This window comes from Danio rerio, chromosome 9, assembly GCF_049306965.1.
Source record: "Danio rerio strain Tuebingen ecotype United States chromosome 9, GRCz12tu, whole genome shotgun sequence".
Taxonomy (NCBI): domain Eukaryota; kingdom Metazoa; phylum Chordata; class Actinopteri; order Cypriniformes; family Danionidae; genus Danio; species Danio rerio.
Window position 1 is genome coordinate 12,550,001 of NC_133184.1, and position 23,595 is coordinate 12,573,595.

General features: G+C 34.3%; 2 protein-coding genes across 3 annotated transcripts in view; both read right to left on the reverse strand.

Annotated features, from left to right (window-relative positions):
* The window catches only part of LOC141376079 (uncharacterized), a 188,459-nt gene that overhangs the window by 30,153 nt on the left and 134,711 nt on the right, over positions 1–23,595 (reverse strand). The window lies entirely within an intron of this gene.
* On the reverse strand, positions 7,944–23,329 carry zgc:162707. Of its 2 annotated transcripts, XM_009304502.5 has the most exons (4): positions 22,966–23,329; positions 22,333–22,368; positions 22,023–22,211; positions 7,944–8,653 (listed from the first exon to the last, which is right to left on the reverse strand). In XM_009304502.5, exons 3-4 carry the CDS (start codon positions 22,204–22,206, stop codon positions 8,088–8,090), a joined length of 750 nt encoding a protein of 249 aa, XP_009302777.2. In that variant the 5' UTR covers positions 22,207–22,211; positions 22,333–22,368; positions 22,966–23,329; the 3' UTR covers positions 7,944–8,087.

Genomic DNA, 23,595 nt, shown 5'->3' on the forward strand with positions numbered 1-23,595 from the left:
CATGTTCTCCCTGCATTTGCGTGGGTTCCCTCCAGGTGCTCCGGTTTCCCCCACAGTCCAAAGACATGCGGTACAGGTGAATTGGGTTGGCTAAACTGTCTGTAGTGTATGTGTGTGTAAATGAGTATGTGTGGATGTTACCCAGAGATGGGTTGCGGCTGGAAGGGCATTCGCTGAGTAAAAACGTTCTGGATAAATTGCCGATTCATTCCGCTGTGGTGACCCTGGATTAATAAAGGGACTAAGCCAAAAAGAAAATGAATGACATCCACTGGTCATAAACCTTAAAAACCATTTGAGCTCAATTTTGGTAAAATGTTAATGAAATGCAATTGTCTGTCTTTATGTGATGCACAGCTGCCAACTGTGAAATGACTGGGTTTAATTAAAGAACAGGAAAGAGTTGTTCCTAAAAAATGTAGAAGATTTGAATATACCATTTGCTTTTGCGGTATAGAAAAGAGCAGCAAAAAAAAAATGTTTGCATTATTCATTTCTTATGTCTGAAATATTCCTACTAGACTTGAACGATACACAAACATTCAAGGAACAGCATAACAACAAACCAAAAATACTCAAAAAAAAAAGGCTGCGTAACAGTTCAAGCTTTTCCCTGAGCATTGCAAAAACATCATAAGAGCATTGAGACAGAAAGAACCATGGTTTATCCAAAAATCATGAAAAGAATTAGAGATTGTTTTTCATCATTCACTGATGGGATTCAAATAGCATTGCAGTTTAAGAAAACAATTTTAGAGATATTGTTTTAAGCAGGCTAAGCTGATTTGTTGACATGACAAGATTCACTAAAAAATTCATGATCTTGGCAAAACAATAGTTTGATATGAGTTCACTATATGAATCAAACTGATAACCTTCTATCTCTGTTTAAACCATTTATACTCAGGTTTTATCCACTGTGCTTTCTTAATGGTTTCCATTTGACCAAGGTTATAATATTGGTATTAGGGCTGCATGATATTGGAAAAAATGGACATTGCGATATTTTGTTTTTCTGCAATATACATTGCGATATAAGATGATTTAAATAACACTATGTGTACCTAATTCATACATCTGCATAAAACTTAATTAACAATTTGCAAGCATAGATGAATGCAACAGAACAAAGAAAAAAATATATTGTTTTGTGTTTTATTGTTTTCTGTGAAGTCTAAGAACATAAATTCAACATTAATCAATCACGTATTGTCTTCATTGTATAAATAATGAAAGATCCCCTATTTTGGGTTTTTGAAAATTAACTTTTATGCAGTATGTAACACAGCTCTTAGTAAAGTTAAATATCCAGCAAAGGCTTAAATCTGAAAGTGCACTGTGTTTAAAACTATTGATTCATCTAAAAAGAGTCGACTCATAGTGGTTCGAATGATTCGCTGCTGTAACGAGTCTTTATGTCAGCGTGACGTTGATGCAGAACTCAAGCCCCGCCTATTTGCACACACAAACACTGAACAAAGAAAAAGAGGAAGACAAACACTGTAGCGGATTCCGATTGAATCAAGTTGCGAAGATGCAGTGCTCTGAAGTGTGAAAGAGAGTTAGTGTTATATTCCCTTCCCAAAGATGAGGCTGTGAAGGTTGAAGTTTAATTTTGCAAAAATACCTCAGCATTATAGCCCAGCCCTGTGCTTTGTTCTCGTCATTTTTGTGAAGAGTGCTCCAGCAATCTACACACAGCGGGGGATTCAAATGATCAGAAAAAGACTATTGATGCATGGGACTTTGTCAGAGCCTGACAGGAACTTTACAGTACACAGTTCATGGACAAGTTTATTCAACCATTTCACAAGTGTAACTTAAGTGCGATTAAAATGGTTGCCTCCTTGTCTTTTCTAGCCTGCACATAATGTATTTAATTGTGTTTTGTTACTTGTAGCCACTTGTACTGTGTCTGATTAACTCTTTATATTCTCATATTGTGTCTAAAACTACTTTGAAAACTGGACACATGCCGATTTGTTTATGGATTTTAAATCTGTTTCTGAGCTCACGATCCTTTGCAGTTTGACGTTGCTATGGCCACCATCCTACACGGTTCTTACACACTTAAGTTTAGTTCTTACACACTTAAGTGGTCAAGTTTCAAAATAGTTCAGCTTTTGCCGCTGTGTGGATTAATACTGAATGTGTGTCACTGTTTTTACTTAAGGTTAAGTAGAGCAATATGCTGGTGGTTAACTGCATTGCTTTGTAGGGCACCTAGGTTACCCCTGTTTCTAAATTTAATATAAGTCTTTTGTGTCTCCGGAATGTGTATGTAAAGTTTCAGCTCAAAACACCCATTAGATTATTTATTATATTTTTTCCTTAGCATCAGGTAGAGGTCTTTGTGAACTGTGCCTTTAAGGCTAGTCCTTCACGCCCACCGTTTACACTTGCCTATCAGTATCCTTAAATCTGCCTCGACTGCTTCAGACAACAAACAGACATCTCAGGTGACCTGTGTGAGAAATACTACAGTAAATACTTTGCCAATGAGTATGTGATGCATTTGTTGTATAGTTGCAACGATGAGTCACACACAATGCTGTAAAAAAAGTTCTAGGACACACACAGATACACACACAGACAGCGCGCGCGTTTAGCTGTGCACTCTTTTTGAACGCAAATGTGACAGAATACAGGTTAATATTCACTGCTGTATAAATATCTGTTATGTTAATGTGGAAAATAAACCTGATTTAACTTGCACAAACTAGGATTGAAGCATCTTCTTTCGTAATTGTTCTGACACGCGTCTGTGCTGATGTAGCAAATCTGAAGTAAATCGCTGTAATTCATTACACACGTGCACTGTTTTAAAACATTTTAAACTTGTAAAACTCACTCTTGATCACATTTGTTGATGATTTATGATCCTAGCAAACTGGACAGACCTTTTATTCCCGGTTGCTTTGCACACTTCCTGTCTTGTTGATATGATTATACACATTATTATGGACATGTTAATACGCAGCTGTCAATCAATTCGGTGGCCGGGGGGAACGCACTCCTACGTCAAGTTGCGGTGGGTCTGAAAACCGCTCCAATTGGTCCACCATTTTTATGTTGGTAAATTGAGAAAAAAGGACTGGGTGTGTTTATTTCACCCCAATATGACGCATTTCCACTATTCCTACACATATGTCTGTCCAAACAGCTTGAAAAATAGATTTTTCACCATAGGTGACCTTTAATGCACTCCTGCATTGGGCTCACACATGCACTCTACACTACACTCTACTTGTTGGTAAACTGTGCTGGACATTTCTCTCTGTCTCCCGCTGAACGCAGCAGACTGGGTCATTGGAGCAAATGGGGTTTGGGAACAAATGAATCACTGAACGAATCATTTGGGAGTCATTGGGATAATTAAGTAAAAATAAATACTACAAAACAATGAAGGTGTGTTTTGACCTTGCATGCATATTTGCATGTAGTTGTTAAAGACTCCCAAAATCAAAATATGACATTTTTAAAGCATAATAGGGGCACTTTAAATACAATTTAATCTTTGTTAAATCTCTAGACTTTAGAATTTCTTGGTTTAAATGTGTTTGATATCTTAGTCACAGTTCTTTAAAACACAAGTGAAAATCTTTCACTATAAGAGTTTAAGTTTGCGATGACTCCACAAATCATCTTCTAAAATGTGGCTCCTGGTCTTTCTAATCACAATGCAACAGTGCAGATCCTATGACTATTGCATATTCGCACATTATGGTTTCAAAAATAAAAGGATATACTGTGCAGCCCTAATTGGTATTCAGAATTACCATAAACTCTATTTCTGAAAACCATTCGAAAGCAAACTTCAGCAAATTAGTCTGTAGATTTCAAGGACATCTTATTAATGATTGAAGCAAAAGAGAAAAAAGTCCCAAGATTAAGTGAATGTTGCATGAAAAGTACAATAATCTTCACTAAGAAAAATCTTAGTGACCACCATAATATGAAATCTAATGAAGCTAAAAGTAACCTCAAGGCACCTGTTTTCTTTGTTAGACCTGGCGAGAGAACTAAAAGCATGGATTTGACAATGACGCCCATAATTGTTGGGAACATTTATGACTAATATCGGTTCTAAAAGCGTGAATATAATTTGCGTCCAATGTTAATAATGTGCCTTATTCATGGTCTCTGTTTTGGAATAGGATTAGCCTTGATGGAAATGCATTATGTCGGCACTGCAGAAGGCTTTCAACGGTCTTATGTAAGTCAGTGATTTAAAAGGCTAGTCATATTCTGCACTTAGAGACTATTAAATTATCAAAGACCAACAAAGCACACTTCTCTCCCAAACTACAGGGAATGGTGAACCTAGCTAAATACGGTTAAACCATCATGGGAGGTTAAAAACACCAGCATGTCTTCATTTTTGTTATTTTCATGTGGGTTTGATTTCCAGAAAGCACAGATTAATACATTTTATATCTTGTCTGTTAGTCTGGCCTTTTGAGAGTCTTTGAAAAAAAAAAGCATATCAAAACACTGACCTCTTTACTGATGGATGAGCACATGTCAGCTTTCAGTATCACTGCTCTCAAGAAAACTGCACGGCTTCAGTGAGAATGGAATGTGCATTTAGAAGAGTCCAGAGTGGCAGGTGTTTTACCTTTACCTTCAAACACAGTTCAAATGGTTGCATTTGTGATGGAGTAAGTCCTTTGTTGATTTTAAGGCTGCACTATAAAATGACGGACTCTTTATCGCCACCCACTGTTGCAAATGCCGTCAACGAAAACACACAAAGCCTGCTTGAAAAATTGTTAGATGATGTTGTTCTAATTAGCATATTCATGATATAACCGCGTTGAAATTCTTTAAATAATTCCTAAATTTGGGGTAAAGCATTTCTTGTTTGTTTATTAAAAAAAAAATCTATTTTAAGGGATAGTTCACCCAAAGATGAAAATATTGTCATTTACTCATCATACACTAGTTCTAAACCTGTTTGAGATACTTCTCTTTGGAAGATATACTGAAGAGTTTTGGGAAAAACAGCCATTGACTTACAAAGTATTTTTTGTGTGTGTAATTCCCACTGGGGACAGGATATAATATAATAATTTATTTTCATTTTATTAACTAAAATTTAATTATAATTTTATTAATTTACAAATAATTGTAATTATTTATTTGACCTTTTTATTTTAGCATGAAATTATAATTTGTTTATTTAACTTATTTACTGTAATTTCTGGATTTTACATTACTATAGTCCCTAAATGTAAATGCAGGAAATTGTTGTTCATGTAAACAATTGCGAGAGCACAGAATTGTGTTTCCATTTAACGCTCCAGCATGTTACTGATGACTATACTAAAAGCCTGATTGGCTACTGTGTTCATAAACTCATCAGAAAAATCCGTGATTGGCTACACACTTGACTTCAGCTAGTGTTTCTTCCCATACCTATAAACTTTTGGTGAATGGTTAATGTCACTTATTTCAATTCTATACATTTCCTTTTACAACACCAATGTTGTACTGTAATTAAAATATAATCAGTTAAATAGACTTCAGCATTCCTTTTGTTGTTGAAGCATTAACAGAGATGAAAAGCCGTTTACACGCATGCGCTCAGCAGGATCAGCAGGCTGGCACAGAAACCGGAACCGCTTACCCCAGGTTACTGCAAAATTAAGAGTCCTTCTGCATATATGCTGTTGTGACAGGCATAATAGGATCGTGCAATTCATTCATTCATTTTTCTTTTCGACTTATTCTCTTTATTAATCTGAGGTCACCAAAGTGGAATGAACCGCCAGTATAGTATAATTGTTGTGTATAATATTTTTAGGGGCTTTAACCTTTAGGGGACAGTATAGTGGAGACAGGAAAGCTGAGAGAGAAGGGAAGGATCAGCAAAGGACCTTGAGCAGCTCAGTACTATTTGTCAACAAACTAACTACAACAGTAGGCTACTGGCCCTGACTTTGCATAGCGTTTATATTCATGTCGAAAATTAGGCCCAGTTCATTTCCAGGCCTGTTTCAGACCAGACTTTCTTTCTTCCATGGAACACAAAAGAAAAACATTTTGATGAATGTTCACGTTGCTTGCCATCTATAGTCACATCTCAATATTTAAAATTTTTTATAATTAGCAAGGCTAGTATTCACCAATATTTTTGCATTAGTTTTGAGTCAATCAAAGCTTTAACAGTTTACTGTACCTACATCAAGATTTACTTATTTAAAAAGTCAGATTTTTCACAAGATGTACAAATTAAAAATATGGTCGATTTTTCTGCTTTCTAACATCAATTGTCAACAATCAATTAAATAAATCCAAAATTTCCCACAAAAGTATGACCTCTCTATATGGCTGGGCAATAAAATCAGTAGCGATATTTATTGACCAAACACCGTTATCAATATCGATAAAAGCGCACCTTGGAAGCAATGACAATAAACTCAAGGTGTAAGTTTGTCTTTTTCAATGGAGGGCGACTTGCACGACGTGCATATATGAGCAACGTGCACATGTTGTGCAAGTAGCGCGTACAAGAACCACGCTCATTTTCTAGCCGCACCTAGTTGAAAAAATCAGAACTTTTCAAAATGCCGTAAACGCTCCGCAATTGATAGAAGTAGAACTAACCAATCTACTTCACACTTTGTATAGAATATACACATTTCAGTAATAACTACAGACTAATTACCTCAGACAAACACAACCCACCCAAACACTGCAGTGCTTTTTACTTTCCTCATTAAACGGAGCTGCAGCAATGATTTGTTTAGTTGTCATCCTCTGAGAAAACGCTTGATGGTCACCTAGTTACGAGAGACACCAGTGGAGTGTGAGCGCAAAAGTCATTGCAAATGGTCAAGGAACTCACAGGCATGCACCTGAAAATGAAGTGCAGTGGCTAGCAGCAGTCAGGAGGTTGTAAATAAAAAAGGATTTAAGGATGTCGCCCGATTGGCTTTTTGGTTTCTTTTCTTGTGCATCTCAGCCACTAGCTCCCCATTTGAAAAAAAAAATAGCATAGTGGGTAATGTGGTCATTCAACTTCACAATTTGTAATGAGAGCCCTGAGCTTATAAGATCCTTGAGCCCTGGGCTCCCTCCCGTTGCAAGGCGAGAGGGGAGTTTAAGCTCAGGTAGATCTCGATGACTCCCTCTCCTGTTAATTGTAGCTAAGTGTCGAATATGAATGCTGAGAAGGTGTAATCAGAGTTTGGTTAAAATATTTTGGATTAACTGTTTAGAGTGCTTGTTTTTAAACTGTGGGAGGAAACCAGAGGACCTGGGGAAAACCCACGCAATCACGGGGAGAACGAACAAAACTCAGCACAGAAATGTCACTTGGTTTGGAAGGGAATTAAACCAGGGGCATTCTTGCTGTGAGGCAACAGTACTAATCACTGGCCACCGTGTCGCCCATTTGAAAGGAGGGAAAGTAGGGTTGGGTGGGTGATTTCTTCATGATGAAGATATTGAGATGAGAAAAGTCTTGTTATTTATAGTGAGTTAAGTATCGTCTGATAGGATAATTAGTCATTAGCTAAAGTTGGAACAGCTGTGAACAATAATAAGCACGTGATCCTCTCGAAATTTGATTATAAATAAACTTTACAAAAATCCTAATATTAATAAATGTAATATTAAAAATATTCAATAATTAACCGTATCGAATGACATGAAACATGATATGGTGAGATTTTTTTTTTTTTTGCAATATAGCCCAACCCTATCTGTCTACACAAATAATATTAATAAAAATGATAATAATAAAACTGAATTGAATGAATTCCTTCAGAACCCCCAATTGATTAATACAGTGAAGGCACAGGTCTGAAAATTGATTAATAACATTTGGTTTTTATCCAAAGCACCCTAGAGCAGATTTAAAATCTTGTAAAAATCTTGAGCACCTTAGAATTAGGATCATGGCAACTATAACAACAAAACAACAATAAATGCAAACATAAAGTGTAGCACTGCCTTTATGAGTGAAGCATTGTCCTCTACATACAATATTCCATTTAGCACAACAAATTAATCTCATCAAACAGAGAGAAAGAGAGATGTGAAAAGAACAAAAAGACTATTAACTATGCAGTCAGCAAACATCACACGGTCGTTTCGATGTTTTCAATAATCTCCACCATGGATTTGGAAGGGGAAAGCAGGGTGCATTCGTCCTGGTCCCATAGACTCCCCGGACTGGAGTGTCCATCCGTGCTGAGCTCATCCTCTTCCTCAGACTCTTCCTCGCAGGACTCCAGGAAGTGTCCTCCCAAAGCGTTGATCCCTGAGTCCTCTGAGGTAGAGGGCGAAGAGCAGTGGCCCATTTTTGGTCCTTTGACAGTCTCCTCAACAATCTGCTTGTCTTCGGTGTGCTGTTTCTGAATTGGGTTCATTTGAGCAGGCTCCACATGAGCCTGGGGCCGCTGCACGTAGCACATCTTGCCGTTGATTCGTTTAACGATATAGTCGTCAATAAAGAGTTCGGCGATGTTGCAGTATTTGGGCGATTCTGGACAGGGTGGAGGCTGGAAGCAGGGGGAGATGCGGAGGAAGCGTTCGGTCAGAGAAATGGACAGATCAATGGTGTCGGGGCAGTCAGACGGAGCCGCAGGCACAGGTGTGCTGGGCAGCTGAGCCACGTTGGTCATGGGCTGGTACACATATTTACCTGGAGAGACACAAAGAAGGAGATTGTTACCTCATTTGAAGATTAAAGTGTTATTATCAAGAGTGAAACTAGATGTATGTTTAAACTGAGGCTCTGAGAACACACACACACACTGTTAAAAATGCAAGGTTCCACACAATTTAATTCAACACAAATCGAGTAAGTTATCTTAATTTAAGTAGATTGAACATATAACAATTACGTTGTCCCCAAAAACGCTCAAGAATTGTGTTGTTTAAAATCATTTTAAATAAGTATTTTGAACAAGCATAATGTTTTTGAGTTTAGATTGGCAAGTTTTAAAGCAGGGGTCTCAAACTCACGATCCGCGTGCCACAGTTTGTGGCCCCTGTCTAAATTTGAAAGTTTGTTAGTGCGGCCCATGAGTTTGATATGTATAGCACTTTACAGTTTTGTGTGTGGAGCTGAATGAACCCACCAATCACGGTGGGGTATATAACTCTGGGGGACGTGACATCAGCTGGGCTTGACACAGGCAGAGAAACATTTCCCAATGAGTAAAAGTTAGAACAGTGTTGCCATGGTGTTTTCTTCCGTGCCTGCTGGGTCATTTGCATCACCTCACACAATAAAATTACATATATTCCTATATGATGAAAAGTAGTCAAAAAAATAAATGATAACAAGACAGTGTTGCTTCTTTTTCTTGTAACAACAGCACGACGGATAACAGTAAATCTATTTATTATTAATCTTATTACTATTTATTACTGATTGATTTATTTTCTTATTCGTTTTTTATTTGTTTATCTTTTTCATCGTATTTTGTGTTTAAAAAATCCACAATTTAACACAAAATAAGGTGAAAAAATAAACAAATAAAAAAGTAATAATTAAATAGTATAATCATTTTGTGTTGAAAACCTGATGTTGCCCAGCCTCACTCAAACTCTGCCTCCAGCAGCCCTCAGGTAAATTGAGTTTGAGACCCCTGTTTTAAATAGATAGTTTATCCAAAAATGACACATAATGCAAATAAAAATCAATTATATAGGGTTGGTCAGGGGTTTTGTTTTGAGGAAAAGCACAACAAAAGAACATGTCCATTAAAAAAATTCAACACAATTTGAATAAAAAGTATAAAACACATTTTAAAAACATGAATTACTATAAAACACATAAACAAATAAACTGATGAAAATCGAATGATTATAAAATACACAAAAAATATTTTAAAAATAACTTTTTAATTTTTTTTTGCATTTTTTGAAAGTGTTGTTTTCTGCAAGATTTGTGCGCTTTCTTTCAATGTGAACTGGAAAGCAAAGAGTATTTCATAAGCATTTTCATGCACAAACCCTAATGGCTTAAGTCAGGATTTTCATTGAATAATACATTAAATCTTGAAACAATGCAAGGGTGAGCAAACAATGACTAAATTTTCAATATTAGGTGAACTGTCCCTTTAATTTAATTTAATGCAGTCACAAAAAGAAAGAAAACATGCATTGCATTAAAGATCACATGACGCTTTATTATTTTTAGTTTCATGCAGTGCTCGGCAGTGTTAATGCTCTGAACATCATCATTTACAAATCAATGCATTTTCTCGTCATTAAAGCACACACATTGGTAAATGTATCCCAAAATCTGTTGTATTCACATGTGCCAATGACACATCAGTTCATTCCCTATTTAGATTGGCAGCCAGATAGAGAGAGAGAGATCAAATCTAAAATTGCAAAAGCAATTTACTGAAACATATTTCATTACATAATAAAACCCTGTGACCGCATAGTAAGAGATTTAAAAAAGTATTATGTAAATAAAAGGTTATGCTGTAATCCAGTGAGGTGGTATTACATTGCACTGCAGAAATTCTACTTTGATATATATATATATATATATATATATATATATATATATATATATATATATATATATATATATATATATATATATGATAGTGTTAGTGATTTTACAACCATTTTACAAATATTTTTATGTTTTTTCTTGTTTTATAATAGTCCAGCTGGAATGTTAGTCAGCTGTGAAGATCCATGTCATCAAAGCTCACAGTTATTATTTAAATTATGATTTTTCCAATCAATTTTCACATGATTTTTTTTGACACTTTAATATTCGATCGGCAAATAACATCTGCTATGACTGGTTAACCTATTTGCATATTTCATGTGTAACAGTGCCACAGCCAAACTGCTTAATATTGGATATGCAGGCTTTGCTATTTAAACTTGTGTGTTTACAGGGGAAATATTACATTTCAATTTTTTTTAATCACAAAAGCACAGAGCATCATCCATTTATGTCAAAAACTTAATCTGGTCAAATATGTGAGGAAAAAACATTGTATTTTGGCTTTATGGTTGTTAATATGCAATCAAATCAACATAATATATATATATATATATATATATGTATATAGTATCATATTTTATTATATTATATTATACAGTTGGCGTTTCTGTGTGGAGTTTGCATGTTCTCCCTGCGTTCATGTGGGTTTCCTTCAAGTGCTACGGTTTCCCCCACAGTCCAAAGACAGGATTTTGTAAAATATTTGCTCTATATGACTTGGGTTGCGAAGAGGCAGAAAAAAATCAGGTAAATTTCCAGAAACTCACTCACTTTCCTTTTGCTTGGTCACCAAAGTGGAATGAACCACCAATTACTCAGGCATATGTACTGTATTATGCAGCGGATGCCTTTCCGTCCACAACCCAGCACTCAGAGTAAACTAAATCATGAACCCCCAGAGCTGGGAAACAGCATATAATCTCCCAGTCGAAAATAGAAATTCATATAAACTGTAGAACACCGAAAATATAAAAATATTAAGCTGCTGCACTGGAAATCATTTCCAAGTTTCAGTGAATCAACCTTCAGTTAGTATATTTGCATGGACACCAATAGTCCGATTGTAATACAATTAAGACAATACTCAGATTAAAAATTAAGTTATTCCCATTCATTTCCATATTTTTCCTAATAATTTCTTTAGAAGGTTTCCAGCTTTGAAAATTCCCAGGATTTTCCAGGAGTGCTCATAAATAGATATACAGATATTCTTCTATGGTAAAATGAGAAGAGATTTGGACCCAGAAGCAGCTTTCCATATGGCACAACTTAACAAGCGGATAGTTTGCTCAAGATGGCTTTGGTCTTATTATGATTGAGGAAAGAGAAGTCCAGAGCTGGTGAGACAGACAGTCCTTTTCAGCTCCACACATCTGGCAGAAAGCAGCGGGGTGTGATCAGGACATCTCTGACAACACTAATCCCCTGTTATCTAAAGCCCGCATCAACATTCACTTGCTCATGGCCTTTGACAGTATGTCTCTGGTCTCATTTCTCTTTGTCTTTCCTACACTCTCGCTGTCCATATTTCTCTGTTTCCTCTGAATTATACAGGAGTCAGATCTACAAAGATAAAATATGACAGGAGCACCATCCATCCCATTTACTGCACAAAACGGATTTATACAGGACAGATATATTGTGTTCTGTCCAGTAAACAGATGACTGCACAACTAAATAAAAGCAAACTGTAAATAAGAAAGACGCCAAAGCACTTTTCACTCAGAAATTGCTATTGCTATTCAACAAATACCTCAAAGCACAAAGACAGAAACAGGTTTTTGTTGTAATATGTTCTCACATAGTCTTTGTTATGTTAAACTTTTAAATAAATTAAAAAACAATCAAACAATCAAGATAAAAAATATATAATATAACAAAATGATCACATTTTCCAATAAAAGCAGCATTTTTCATCCTATTTTTGTAACAAAGAATATACTACATTAAATAAATGTATTAATAAAATATATTTGGTGGTGTACTATAGATGTGTAATAAAACAGTTGATTTATAAACTTATAAGTATATTTATATTTACTTTAGATTTGTTTTTTCAGCTCATATATTTAGTCAGGTCTATAAATATTGGGACATCGACACAGTTCTAACATTTTTGACCCCATCACCGACACAATGAAAAATATACATATACAGTCGAAGTCAGAATTATTAGCCCCCCTGACTCAATAGCCCCCCTTTTTATTTTTTTCCCCAATTTTTGTTTAACAGAGAGAAGATCATTTCAACACATTTCTAGTCATAATAGTTTTAACAATTCATTTCTAATAACTGATTTATTTTATCTTTGTCCTGATGACAGTAAATTATATTTTACTAGATATTTTTCAAGACTTCTATACAGCTTAAAGTGACATTAAACAGCTTAACTAGGTTAATTAGGTTAACTAGGCAGGTTAGGGTAATCCGGCAAGTTATTGTATAACGATGGTTTGTTCTGTAGACTATCGTAAAAATATATAGCTTAAATAGACTAATAATTTAGTCCTTAAATAGTGTTTACAAAATTAAAAAACTGCTTTTATTCTAGTTGAAATAAAACAAATAAGACTTTCTCCAGAAAAAGAAAATATTATCCGACATACTGTGAAAATTTCCTCACTCTGTTAAACATAATTTGGGAAATATTTAAAAAATGTAAAAAAAAATAAATAAAAGAGGGCTAATAATTCTGACTTCAACTGTATAAAGAGTGGTGTAAAGTAACAAATTATAAATACTCAAATTATTTTAATTGAGTAGTTTTTTCTCAGGAATTGTAATTCACTAAGTAGTTTTAGAAATGTGTACTTTTACTTTCCTATGAGTACATTTTTAGTGCGGTATGAATACTTTTACTCCACTATTTTCCTTCAACCTGCAGTCACTTCTTTCTTTTTTATTGTCTATGAAGATTAGAAAAATCAGTCCTGTAGTTACTTTCCAATCAAGTCACACATAACGAACTCAAGACTTGGGCGATTTATATTTGCAGCAAACAGTTTAAAAGCATAAAAAGTGTACAAGAAGATGCCCAAAATCTTTACTCGCATTGACCCAGAGACGCATTGACCCATGAGATGACAGATGTTTACTGTATGATGATCGAAATGACCTCAAACACCGAGCAGGCACAATATAAATATGGCAAATATGACATCAAATTGACGTTGTACTCCAACGGCGTTGGGACATTGCATTTTGTTTGGAAATGAAAATTGTGTTGACATCAGAACTAAATATAATGGCTGACATCAATGTCCAACGACCAACCTAAAATCGACCAAATATCAACATCTAATGATGTTACAGGTTGATGTTGTGTGGACATTAATAATATGACGTCTATCAGACTTTGGATTTTGGTTGCCATATCTGACGAATAAATGTCAGTATTTGACGTCAATACGATGCACTTTCTAACACAACCTAAAATCAACCAAATATCAACGTCACTTGGCGTCTTTATTAAAGATCAAAATAAAGTTGTCCTTAGATGCTGACTGGACATTAAATTTTGGTAACCTGACGTCACAACCTAACCTAATATTAACGTCTTATGACGTTGTGTGCCTGCTGGACAATAACTAAATGCACTACAGAATGTTACGTTTACACACATCCACAAATTACATGTAAATGCATCAGCTCTTTGGAGCGTAATGCTCACTACTCACTACTCTTGAGTATTTTTGAAAGATCTTTTTACTCATATTTTGAGTAATATTCACAACAGATACTTTTTTATATATAAATCCTTGCAGGATGAAACCTTTTGACTGCTGAGAAACTGTTAAATTAAACTTAACTGTAAAAAATAACAATCCAGTATAGTATCCCATAGAAATCAAAAATAAATAAATAAATCAAAAGAATAAGTAAGAAACAGTTTGACACACGTAATGAAATTTCAACCATTAACAGTTCTGTACACAAACAATTACCGACGACCCCTGAGCTCCGCAACAATTTCTGTAATAAATTCACGAGCAGAACTTAATAAACATATCTTGCCAACAAAAGCAAAGACCACAAAAGAAATACAAAAGCAAAACAAACTCATTACATTCTAATGAGATTCCAAACATGTCCTGCGAAGAGAGCAAATAAAGCAAAATTGCAGGGAGCCGCGAGTATCTCGACTGAGCCGAACACAATTATTTCCCTGCACTTTCCTCATGTGCAATCAACAATAGAGGTTCCACTTGTACGCCCCGCCATTCATTTACAGACGTCTTTGTTTTATAAATCTGTTGGACAAAAGGACCGGATCTGCAAGCCAGAACAGAGGAAATCAATGTCTGACAGCTGGAGCTTCAGGCTCTGGGCCAGAAACAGGAGGCTTCCTTCTCCACGTTTCACACATGGCCACATCACATCGCCACGGCTCTGGATTTACTCTCACAGTACTACTGCATACTGTCAAAATCCAAACACAGCAGAGCAAAGCTGTCAGCGTCATGTTCACTGCTGTGCAAGAGCAATATTAATAAATCATCACAATGCACACCATAACACTGCGCTGCACCGTTGGGGCTCTCACTGCACCCTAAGATGAGGTGAGACCACAGTATAGTACACTGTTTTTTGTTTGTTTTTTAGGAGAGGAACATGCATTAAGCATCAATAAGAACAGGGAGTTTTTAAATAAAAAATTTTGAATGAATTCTCTCGGCATAATGTATTTATTTGATCAAAAATACAGTATTTTGATCCAGGGCTGCACAATATATTGTTTCAACATCAATATCGCAATGTGATCATTCAAAAATAGTCGCATTGCAGGATACACAATGTTGAGTCTGAGTTAGAATTCATCATCTGCATGTATTTTTGATTTTAAAACTATTCAGGCATAACAAATAGTATTGTTTTCTAACCTTAATGACAAATGATTTTATTTAATTATTTATACAAGGAATATTACGTACTATTATTTTACATGTGATTATTAATTTTACTGTATCTAAATGCTGTAAACCATAACACACTGTTTATTTTATTTGTGCCATTGTTATTGTATTTATTTATGCTTTTGTATTTTATGCAGATGCACTACAGCATCATCCTAATCAATCTAAAATGATTAATTCTTTCCAAATAGGGATATTCAAGTCACTCGGTGAAACTGCATTCATATCGCAATATGTATTGCAGAAAAACAAAATATTGCAATGTCAGATTTATCCAGTATCGTGTGCAGCCCTATTTTAATCTTGTATTTCAATTTCAAATAACTATTTTAATATATTTACAAAATAATTTAATAAATAAAGAGTGCAACGTAGAATTTTCAGCAGTCATTAATATGTAGTGCTATTTTATTATCATTTATTGTATTTTTCATTTTATATTCATATATGTTTTATTGTAATTTAAGTAACATTAAGTTATAATGTTGTGTTTCTTTTTATATAGTTATATCATTATTTTTATTATTATAAACAATTAAAAATTATATTACTGTAACTATTTTAAATAGTCCATTTGAGTATCAGTAGACTATCTGCTTAATATCTGTTGATACCGCTGCCAAACAGACATTTAACTGACTTTAAAATATTTTGGAAGTACATGTACATCAACTTACACCAACCCTAATCCCAACCTAACAGTCTACTTATAATCTACTGAGAATTATTTGGCATGTAGACTTAAATTCAACAAACAGATCATCAAAATAAAGTGTGACCAAGATTATTAAGATTAGAATTATAAACTATTTATTTTTTTCATATTTTATTTGTTTTTCATTCATTAATTCATTTTCAGGCAAGTCAGTGGCGCAGTAGGTAGTGCTGTCGCCTCACAGCAAGAAGGTCGCTGAGTCGCTGGTTCGAACCTCGGCTCAGTTGGCGTTTCTGTGTGGAGTTTGCATGTTCTCCCTGCCTTCGCGTGGGTTTCCACCGGGTGCTCCGGTTTTCCCCACAGTCCAAAGACATGCGGTACAGGTGAATTGGGTAGGCTAAATTGTCCGTCGTGTGTTTGTGGATGTTCCCCAGAGATGGGTTGCAGCTGGAAGGGCATCCGCTGCGTAAAAACTTGCTGGATAAGTTGGCGGTTCATTCCGCTGTGGCGACCCCGGATTAATAAAGGGACTAAGCCGACAAGAAAATGAATGTATAATTCATTTTCTTTTCGGCTTAGTCGATATTTGTTTTTCAGTGAAAAGAAAAAACGATTAATGAGCTTTAGTTTTAGTTTCATCTAACTTTATTGATGCTTTCAAATGAACCTTAGAACAGTAGTTCTTTTATTGCGCATACTTGTGTGCAGAATAGATAATTTACAAATTATAAAATAATTTAATTCTAATATAATTCTAATATTATGAAATATTATACATATAAAATATACTATAAATGCTAATAGAATATTACACATTATAAGGTAATTTACTAATTTTATATATAAAATAAAAAGTATATACTGTAGTAAAATCCAAATTACACAACTAATTATATAGTCATGTACATAATCCAGAATATTAATGTATTCTAAATGTTTGTCAGTTAATTTAAGACATTTTTTTCTTATTAATTGGTCCAAATATTCTGGAACACAGATCAAAAATCCCTTTTCACATTTTTAGAGATCTCTAAAAGAGAAGCTGGTAAAGTTCATACTTTTTTTCTATGCTAATTGTTGAGTTTTCATTTGCCTCAATAGTAAGCTGGAAAAACTCAACTCTGTTACTACAAAAGAGATGAAAATCCATGAATTTTATTTATTTTTTTTGTATCAAGAGAGATTTTGATAGTTAAATAAAAAAAAAAAGGATGTCAAATTTGCTGTCTTAACAGACGTACAGTATTAGAAACACAGGAATAATGAGTTTTCTTGTGCATTTTCTAGTCTACATTACAATAATATAATGATTTAAATTATTTCAATTGAGGAGGGTGGGGACTTGTTGCCCAAGGACCGGAATTGTGAACCACTGTATTAACCAAACACACATGAGACAAAGGAAACATCCAAAACATGTTGTGTTGGTGGTCCTCCAGGAACGTGATTGAGAAATGCTGCTGTACCCTGTACTGTACACTTAATCTCTGCTGATTATCAATGCTGAAAATTCTGTTGTGCTGCTTAATATTTTAGGATAATCACACTTTTATTTTCCTTTTTTGTAGCATTGGTTTCCACATTTAAGCAACAAATCTCCAGGATTTATTGCCATGAATTATTCAACGGAACAGGCATACTAAACAATGCATATCAGGTTGAGTGTGTTGTGTTTGTAATTTTATGGTACATTTATTGCTTTGCACAATGGCGCAGCACTCAGTTGTTCTCACAGGGCAAGTGTGTGGCTGATAAACCACTAGCTCATATTAACATAATGCTCACTCTCTATTGCAGTAATGGCAGATTTAAGCTGTCATCATGTGCACAGGGTGATAAAGGACATGCATGTATTAAAAAAAAAAACACGCACCACCCCACAACACTAACAGTTCAAATCCATTATTATGCAACTTCATATAATCACAGAGTGGATGTTTTTTTCGATGCATGTGAAACTACACACTTACAATGCAAACAATGAAGAATTAGTCATGAGAAAGAGCCGGCTTAACTGCATTTGTAAAACTGCATCGCAGAATTTATAATAATTGTGATTATGAACTGACTTTGTTGTATCATTAACATAGGACTGGCTAGTTGCTGATTAGGGTTTAGACCAGAATACACCCAGAAGAGGATGGGAGTAATAAAAAACAATAATAATAAACTTGGAATAATGAAAAATAAACTCTGAATTGTGAGATATGAATTTGAAATGGTCAGATAAAAAACTTGATATACGAGATATAAAGTCTTGATTTTGAAATGTAATCTCAGAAGTTTGGGACATAAACTTAGAATAGCTATATATAAATGCAGAGTGTTTATTGTGAGATATAAACATGAGATATATACATGGACAAAAAATATATAAACAGTTATGAGATATAAACTCAGAATTTTGAGACGTACACTCAGAATAGCTATATATAAAACTAGAATAGTGAGATATAAACTCAGATTAATAAAATATAAACTAAAAATAGTAAGATATAAGCTCAAAGGGACTAAGCGGGAAAGAAAATGAATGAATGAAACTCAGAATAGTGAGATATAAACTTGGAATAATAATATAAAAATTCTGAGTTGTGAGATAAATAATATAAATTATAAAATTCAAAACTGTGAGGTATATAAACTCAAAATAATGGGATATAAATTCAACATTGTGAGATATAAAAACAGAATTGTAAATTATAAACAAGGTAAAACAAGTAATGAAGTCAGAATAGTAAGATACGAACCTGGAATCATTTTAAAACTCAAAATTGTGAGATATACTGTATAAACTCAGAATAGTGAGATATAAACTCAGAGTTGTAAGATATAAACATGGAAATATAAGTTATAAACTCAAAACAGTCAGATAAAAGCTTGGAAGACTGAATAAGAATCTCTTGGAAAAAAAAAACTATACTCTGAGGGCCACCGAGGATAATTTTCTTTTATTATTTGATGGCTGAACTCAATAAAGTTCAGTTCCCTTGATGGAAGTGTTGTGAGAGGGTATTAAACTCACAGTTTGATCGGCTCCAAAGGCCTCAAACTGACATTTACCTCTCTTACACACAATGAAAGCTTTTGCAATCACTCCGGACCTGATCTCAGTCAGAGTGTCGCGAACTAGAGGAAGTGAATATCCTGCTCTAGGAGCTGAGCAGACGCTTCCTGTGTATATGCTAATGAGAGCAGGATTGAGGGTCAGATCCAGCTAAACAGCAGAGAATTTAAAGGTTCAGCTGGGGTACATTCTGCTTTGAGAAAGTCAAGCATAAAGGTGAACCCTCACATTGGATCTGCCGGTGAGATATTTCTGGGGAGATATTGCTATTCATGGTGTACGCATCTTGCTTACTAAGAAGTTCTCAAGCTTGTGCTGAAAAAGCATCCATGCGACAACAGACAGCAGTTTCTGATGACAATACAAGCTTGTAAATGTTCCCAAAATAGCTTAGACAATAAATAAGAAAAAAACAGGTTGCGTGCATAGCATTGATCAAATAAATGTCTGGTTTAATAGCGTAGATTCACTTAAATACTGAAGAAAGTGGAAAATTGTGCATATATATAAATGAAACAAATTTTTCTAGTACGATAGTGGGCAGCAGTGTATTATCAATGTTTTCTTTTCACCAAAGAATAGAAAATAAGAAGCGTATTTTAACTTTTTATCTCACAACTTTTTTTCTATATTTCCTCATTCAGACTCTTATTCCTAGAATTGAAAGCCTGGAATTATGATTGCTAATCTATATTATATTTTAAGAAGAATTATAGATTGTTATTAAATTCTTATACATAATCTTTTTTCATTTATTCATTTTAGTTTATCCTATTTTATTTCATTCTCTAGATTTTTATAGTAGTGCACAGTCCTGTCTCATGTTGTCAGTTTATGTTGTTTGATGAAGCACCTTGGTCCTGGAGGACTATTGTTTCGCTTTACTGTATACTGCACTGTATATTGTTGAAATGACAATAAAGCCAACTTAAACTTGAACTTGAATTATATCAAGATAAACGTGCAAATATCAAAAAGATAGTCAAACGTATTATTAACTTGTAAACCCTGATAAAAAAGTTTTAAACGTCTAAAAGTAAAAGTAATATTATTAAATATAAACAGAATTGTGTGACATAAACCTATGATTTTGAGATATTAAGATAAACTCATAATTGCACCAAGATATAAACGTAGAACTGTGAGACTGAACTCACTATTGCAATATACGAATACAGAATTCTAAGAAATAAACTAAAAGTTATGAAATATTAACTCAGAGTTATAGGATAAACTCAGAATTATTCATTCACTCATTTTTCTTCAGTTTAGTCTCTATTTCAGAGGTCAACACAGCGAAATGAACCGTCAACTATTCCAGCATATGTTTAATGCAGCGGATGCCCTTTCAGCTGCAACATATCACTGAGAAACACCTATACACGCTCATTCCAGACACACTTATACACTAAAGCCAATTTAGTTAATTTAATTCACCTATAGCTCATGTCTCTGGACTGTGGGGGAAACCGGAGCACCTGGAGGAAACCCACACGAACACGGAGAGAACATGCAATTTCCACACAGAAATCCCAACTGGCCCAGCTCAAACCAGCGACCTTCTTGCTAGCGCTGAGCCACCGTGCCACCTAAACTCAGACTTATAACTTATAAACTTGGAATTGTGAGATACAAAGTCAGAAATGTGACTTTTTGTCATAATAGTGCAATAAAAAAAATGTAGTTGTGAGTTATGAACCTGGAATGACAAGATTAACTGCAAGATACTGTACAAACATGGATTTCTGAAAAATAAACTTAGAACTGCAAGAGGTACACTTCAATTTTTTATTAGTTAGGCTACATACAGCATCGCAAATGAGAATTATGAGATAAGAAAAAATTGTTTTGGTTCTTTTAGCAATATAAAATGTTTGAAAAGATCTCATGAAAAAGAATCATTCTATCAGCTGTGCCTTTGTTATGTATGAATGAAATAACTCTCTGTAACTCCTCATTTTGGGGTGCACAATTGAGAATACCACATAAAAAATAAATAAATAAATAAATAAATATATATATATATATATATATATATATATATATATATATATATATATATATATATATATATATATATATATATATATATATATATATATATATATATATATAGTAATTTATAGTATTTAGTGCTTTTGGATCATATAAAGTCTACTATACTGTACATATAATAGTATCTACATCCCTTTCTTAATGAATGATATACTATAATATGGCTACACTTTAAAACCCAAGTCAACTTTATGAAAGTGAATTCTACTCATTTGAAAAGAGTTTTGAACTCAGTGTTGAAGGTAATGAGTTAATTATACCTCATTACTTCAACGTAAATGGAGTAAATTCACAGTACTCATATAGATTAGTTTTTTTTATGTCAAATAGTTTGTTGCAAGCAGTTTCCTCAAACGGTTTGAGTTGCCTTATCTAATCGGATTTTACAGTACTCAGCTGGTTTGAGTTCTCTTCATTTATTGGGTTTTACTGTGCTCAAATTGCTTCGTTTACTCAAATAGATTAAGTTTAAAGCACTCACTGGGATTAGTTTTTGAACTTAAATCGTTTGTTGCAATCGGTCTCCTCAAATGGTTTGAGTTACCTTAACTTTTTGGGTTTACAGTGTACAGTGAACTGAAAAACTAATAAATACTGTAGTTTTTACTATGGTGGTGTAGTGTCATGTAATAAACATTATATAGTTCTAGACAATTAGTACAGTACTGAGTTGTTTATATTGTAAAACCAATTACAAAATGAAAATTACTGTGGAGAACAGATTAAGTACTTTACTATAGTACTGTTTGAAAACACTATACATTGCTTAAGTATTATTTCATGTAGGCAGAATGGAATGAAATGGAATAGAATGCATTTGATTGCCAGAAATTGCCTACTTACAGTGACACCAGCCCAAATGGCAGCACCAGTGCAGTTTGAAACACTTTCCATGGCTGTGTGTTGCGCAGATGGACAGTCCATCACAGGGGAGGAAGTCCGGTCTGCCCGCACAGCTTTTGGCCAGAGCTTGAGCTTCATCTAACTTATCACTCTTCAAAGCCTTCTGCGCTCCACTGTAGGCCATGATAACTGTAAAACAAGAGTCAAGCTATAACGATACACTGCCCGCCTGAAGGTCACTAAACATTCACTGCAAACGAGAGTTGCTGTGCAAAGTGATAGTTTACACCAAAAATGAAAATTTACTCACTATCTACTACTTAGTGGTTTTCTGAGCTTCGTTGTTCTGATGAAAAAAAAAAAAGATATTTTGAGGAATGTTGAAACTTGTAACTATTGACTTCATGGTACAGTAGGAAAAACAAATATTATGGATATGATTGGATTTTAGCATTCTTTAACATATCTTCTTTTATGTTCAACAGAAAATTCGAATAAATGTTTAAAATAAACGGTAAGTGATGAATGAGGTATTTTCATTTTCGGGTCAACTATCCCTTTAAACTAATGTTGGAGGAATAAAAACACTTTAAACGACAGTGCATTATAACAGAAAATTTGACTTTTAAGCTGAATTAAATTAACTTTATAAGTCATTTCACCTTACATCAAATAAAATAACTATCAACATCTATAAACATTACTATAAACATATTAAAAAATACTATAAACATATAAACAAGTTACAATTTGTATTACTGTACGTAAAAATAAAGTTGAAACCAACTGAAAAAGTTAGGGACGTGTTACATTAAATATTGTACTAATAATGATATAATATTATCGTAATACATAATATAGCAATGTGATACATGTATATTATGGACAATGCTACTGTATTAAAAATAAATGATTAGCTATAAAAGTATGAGGAATTGCTTACCTTATTCAGGTTTGCGCTTCACAGCTGATAACCAACCATCACAACATCTGCATTAAACTTCCCACAACATCTGTATTAAGATCCTTTTAGACATTTTTCCACATTAAACTGACGACATGCCAATAATCCTTAATAAAGGTCTTCATAGATTTCCACATGCATTTCAATAAAACTGGGTTAAAATAACGGTGTCTGCAAGATCCTTTTTGAGGCACAAACGTACAGATGAAAGGGTCCTGGAGGGTAAAAAGAGGTGGGGAAGCTCATGAAAGAAGCGTTAATGTAAACTTGTGTTAGAAATGAAGCCCAGCGGCGCGTGAAGCTCCTTGTGCTGCTGTTCGCGGTGGACGCTGCTGCGGGACTGAGCGAGCGCTACTCGAACACCACTCAAATATTATAGCCTTCTGCACACACAGCTGCAGTCACTACACTTGGCCAACAGACGGCGCTGTAGAACTTTCAGAGTGATATTATAATGAACAAAACAGAAAATTATTTCAGCATATTTCTAAACATATTGGTTTTAATAACAAATTGCAAACTAATTTATTTCAATGCCTAATATTTATATTTTAATAACTAATAACTATTTTTTCTAATAACTGATCTATTTTAATCTTTGCCATGATG

Bases quoted from the DNA above. Each gene is read 5' to 3' on its own strand.
- zgc:162707 (XM_009304502.5), bottom strand. From the start codon at position 22,206: ATGGCCTACAGTGGAGCGCAGAAGGCTTTGAAGAGTGATAAGTTAGAT. The intron at 8,654-22,022 runs GTAAGTAGGCAA...GTGTCTCTCCAG, and splicing joins CCATTTGGGCTGGTGTCACT to GTAAATATGTGTACCAGCCC.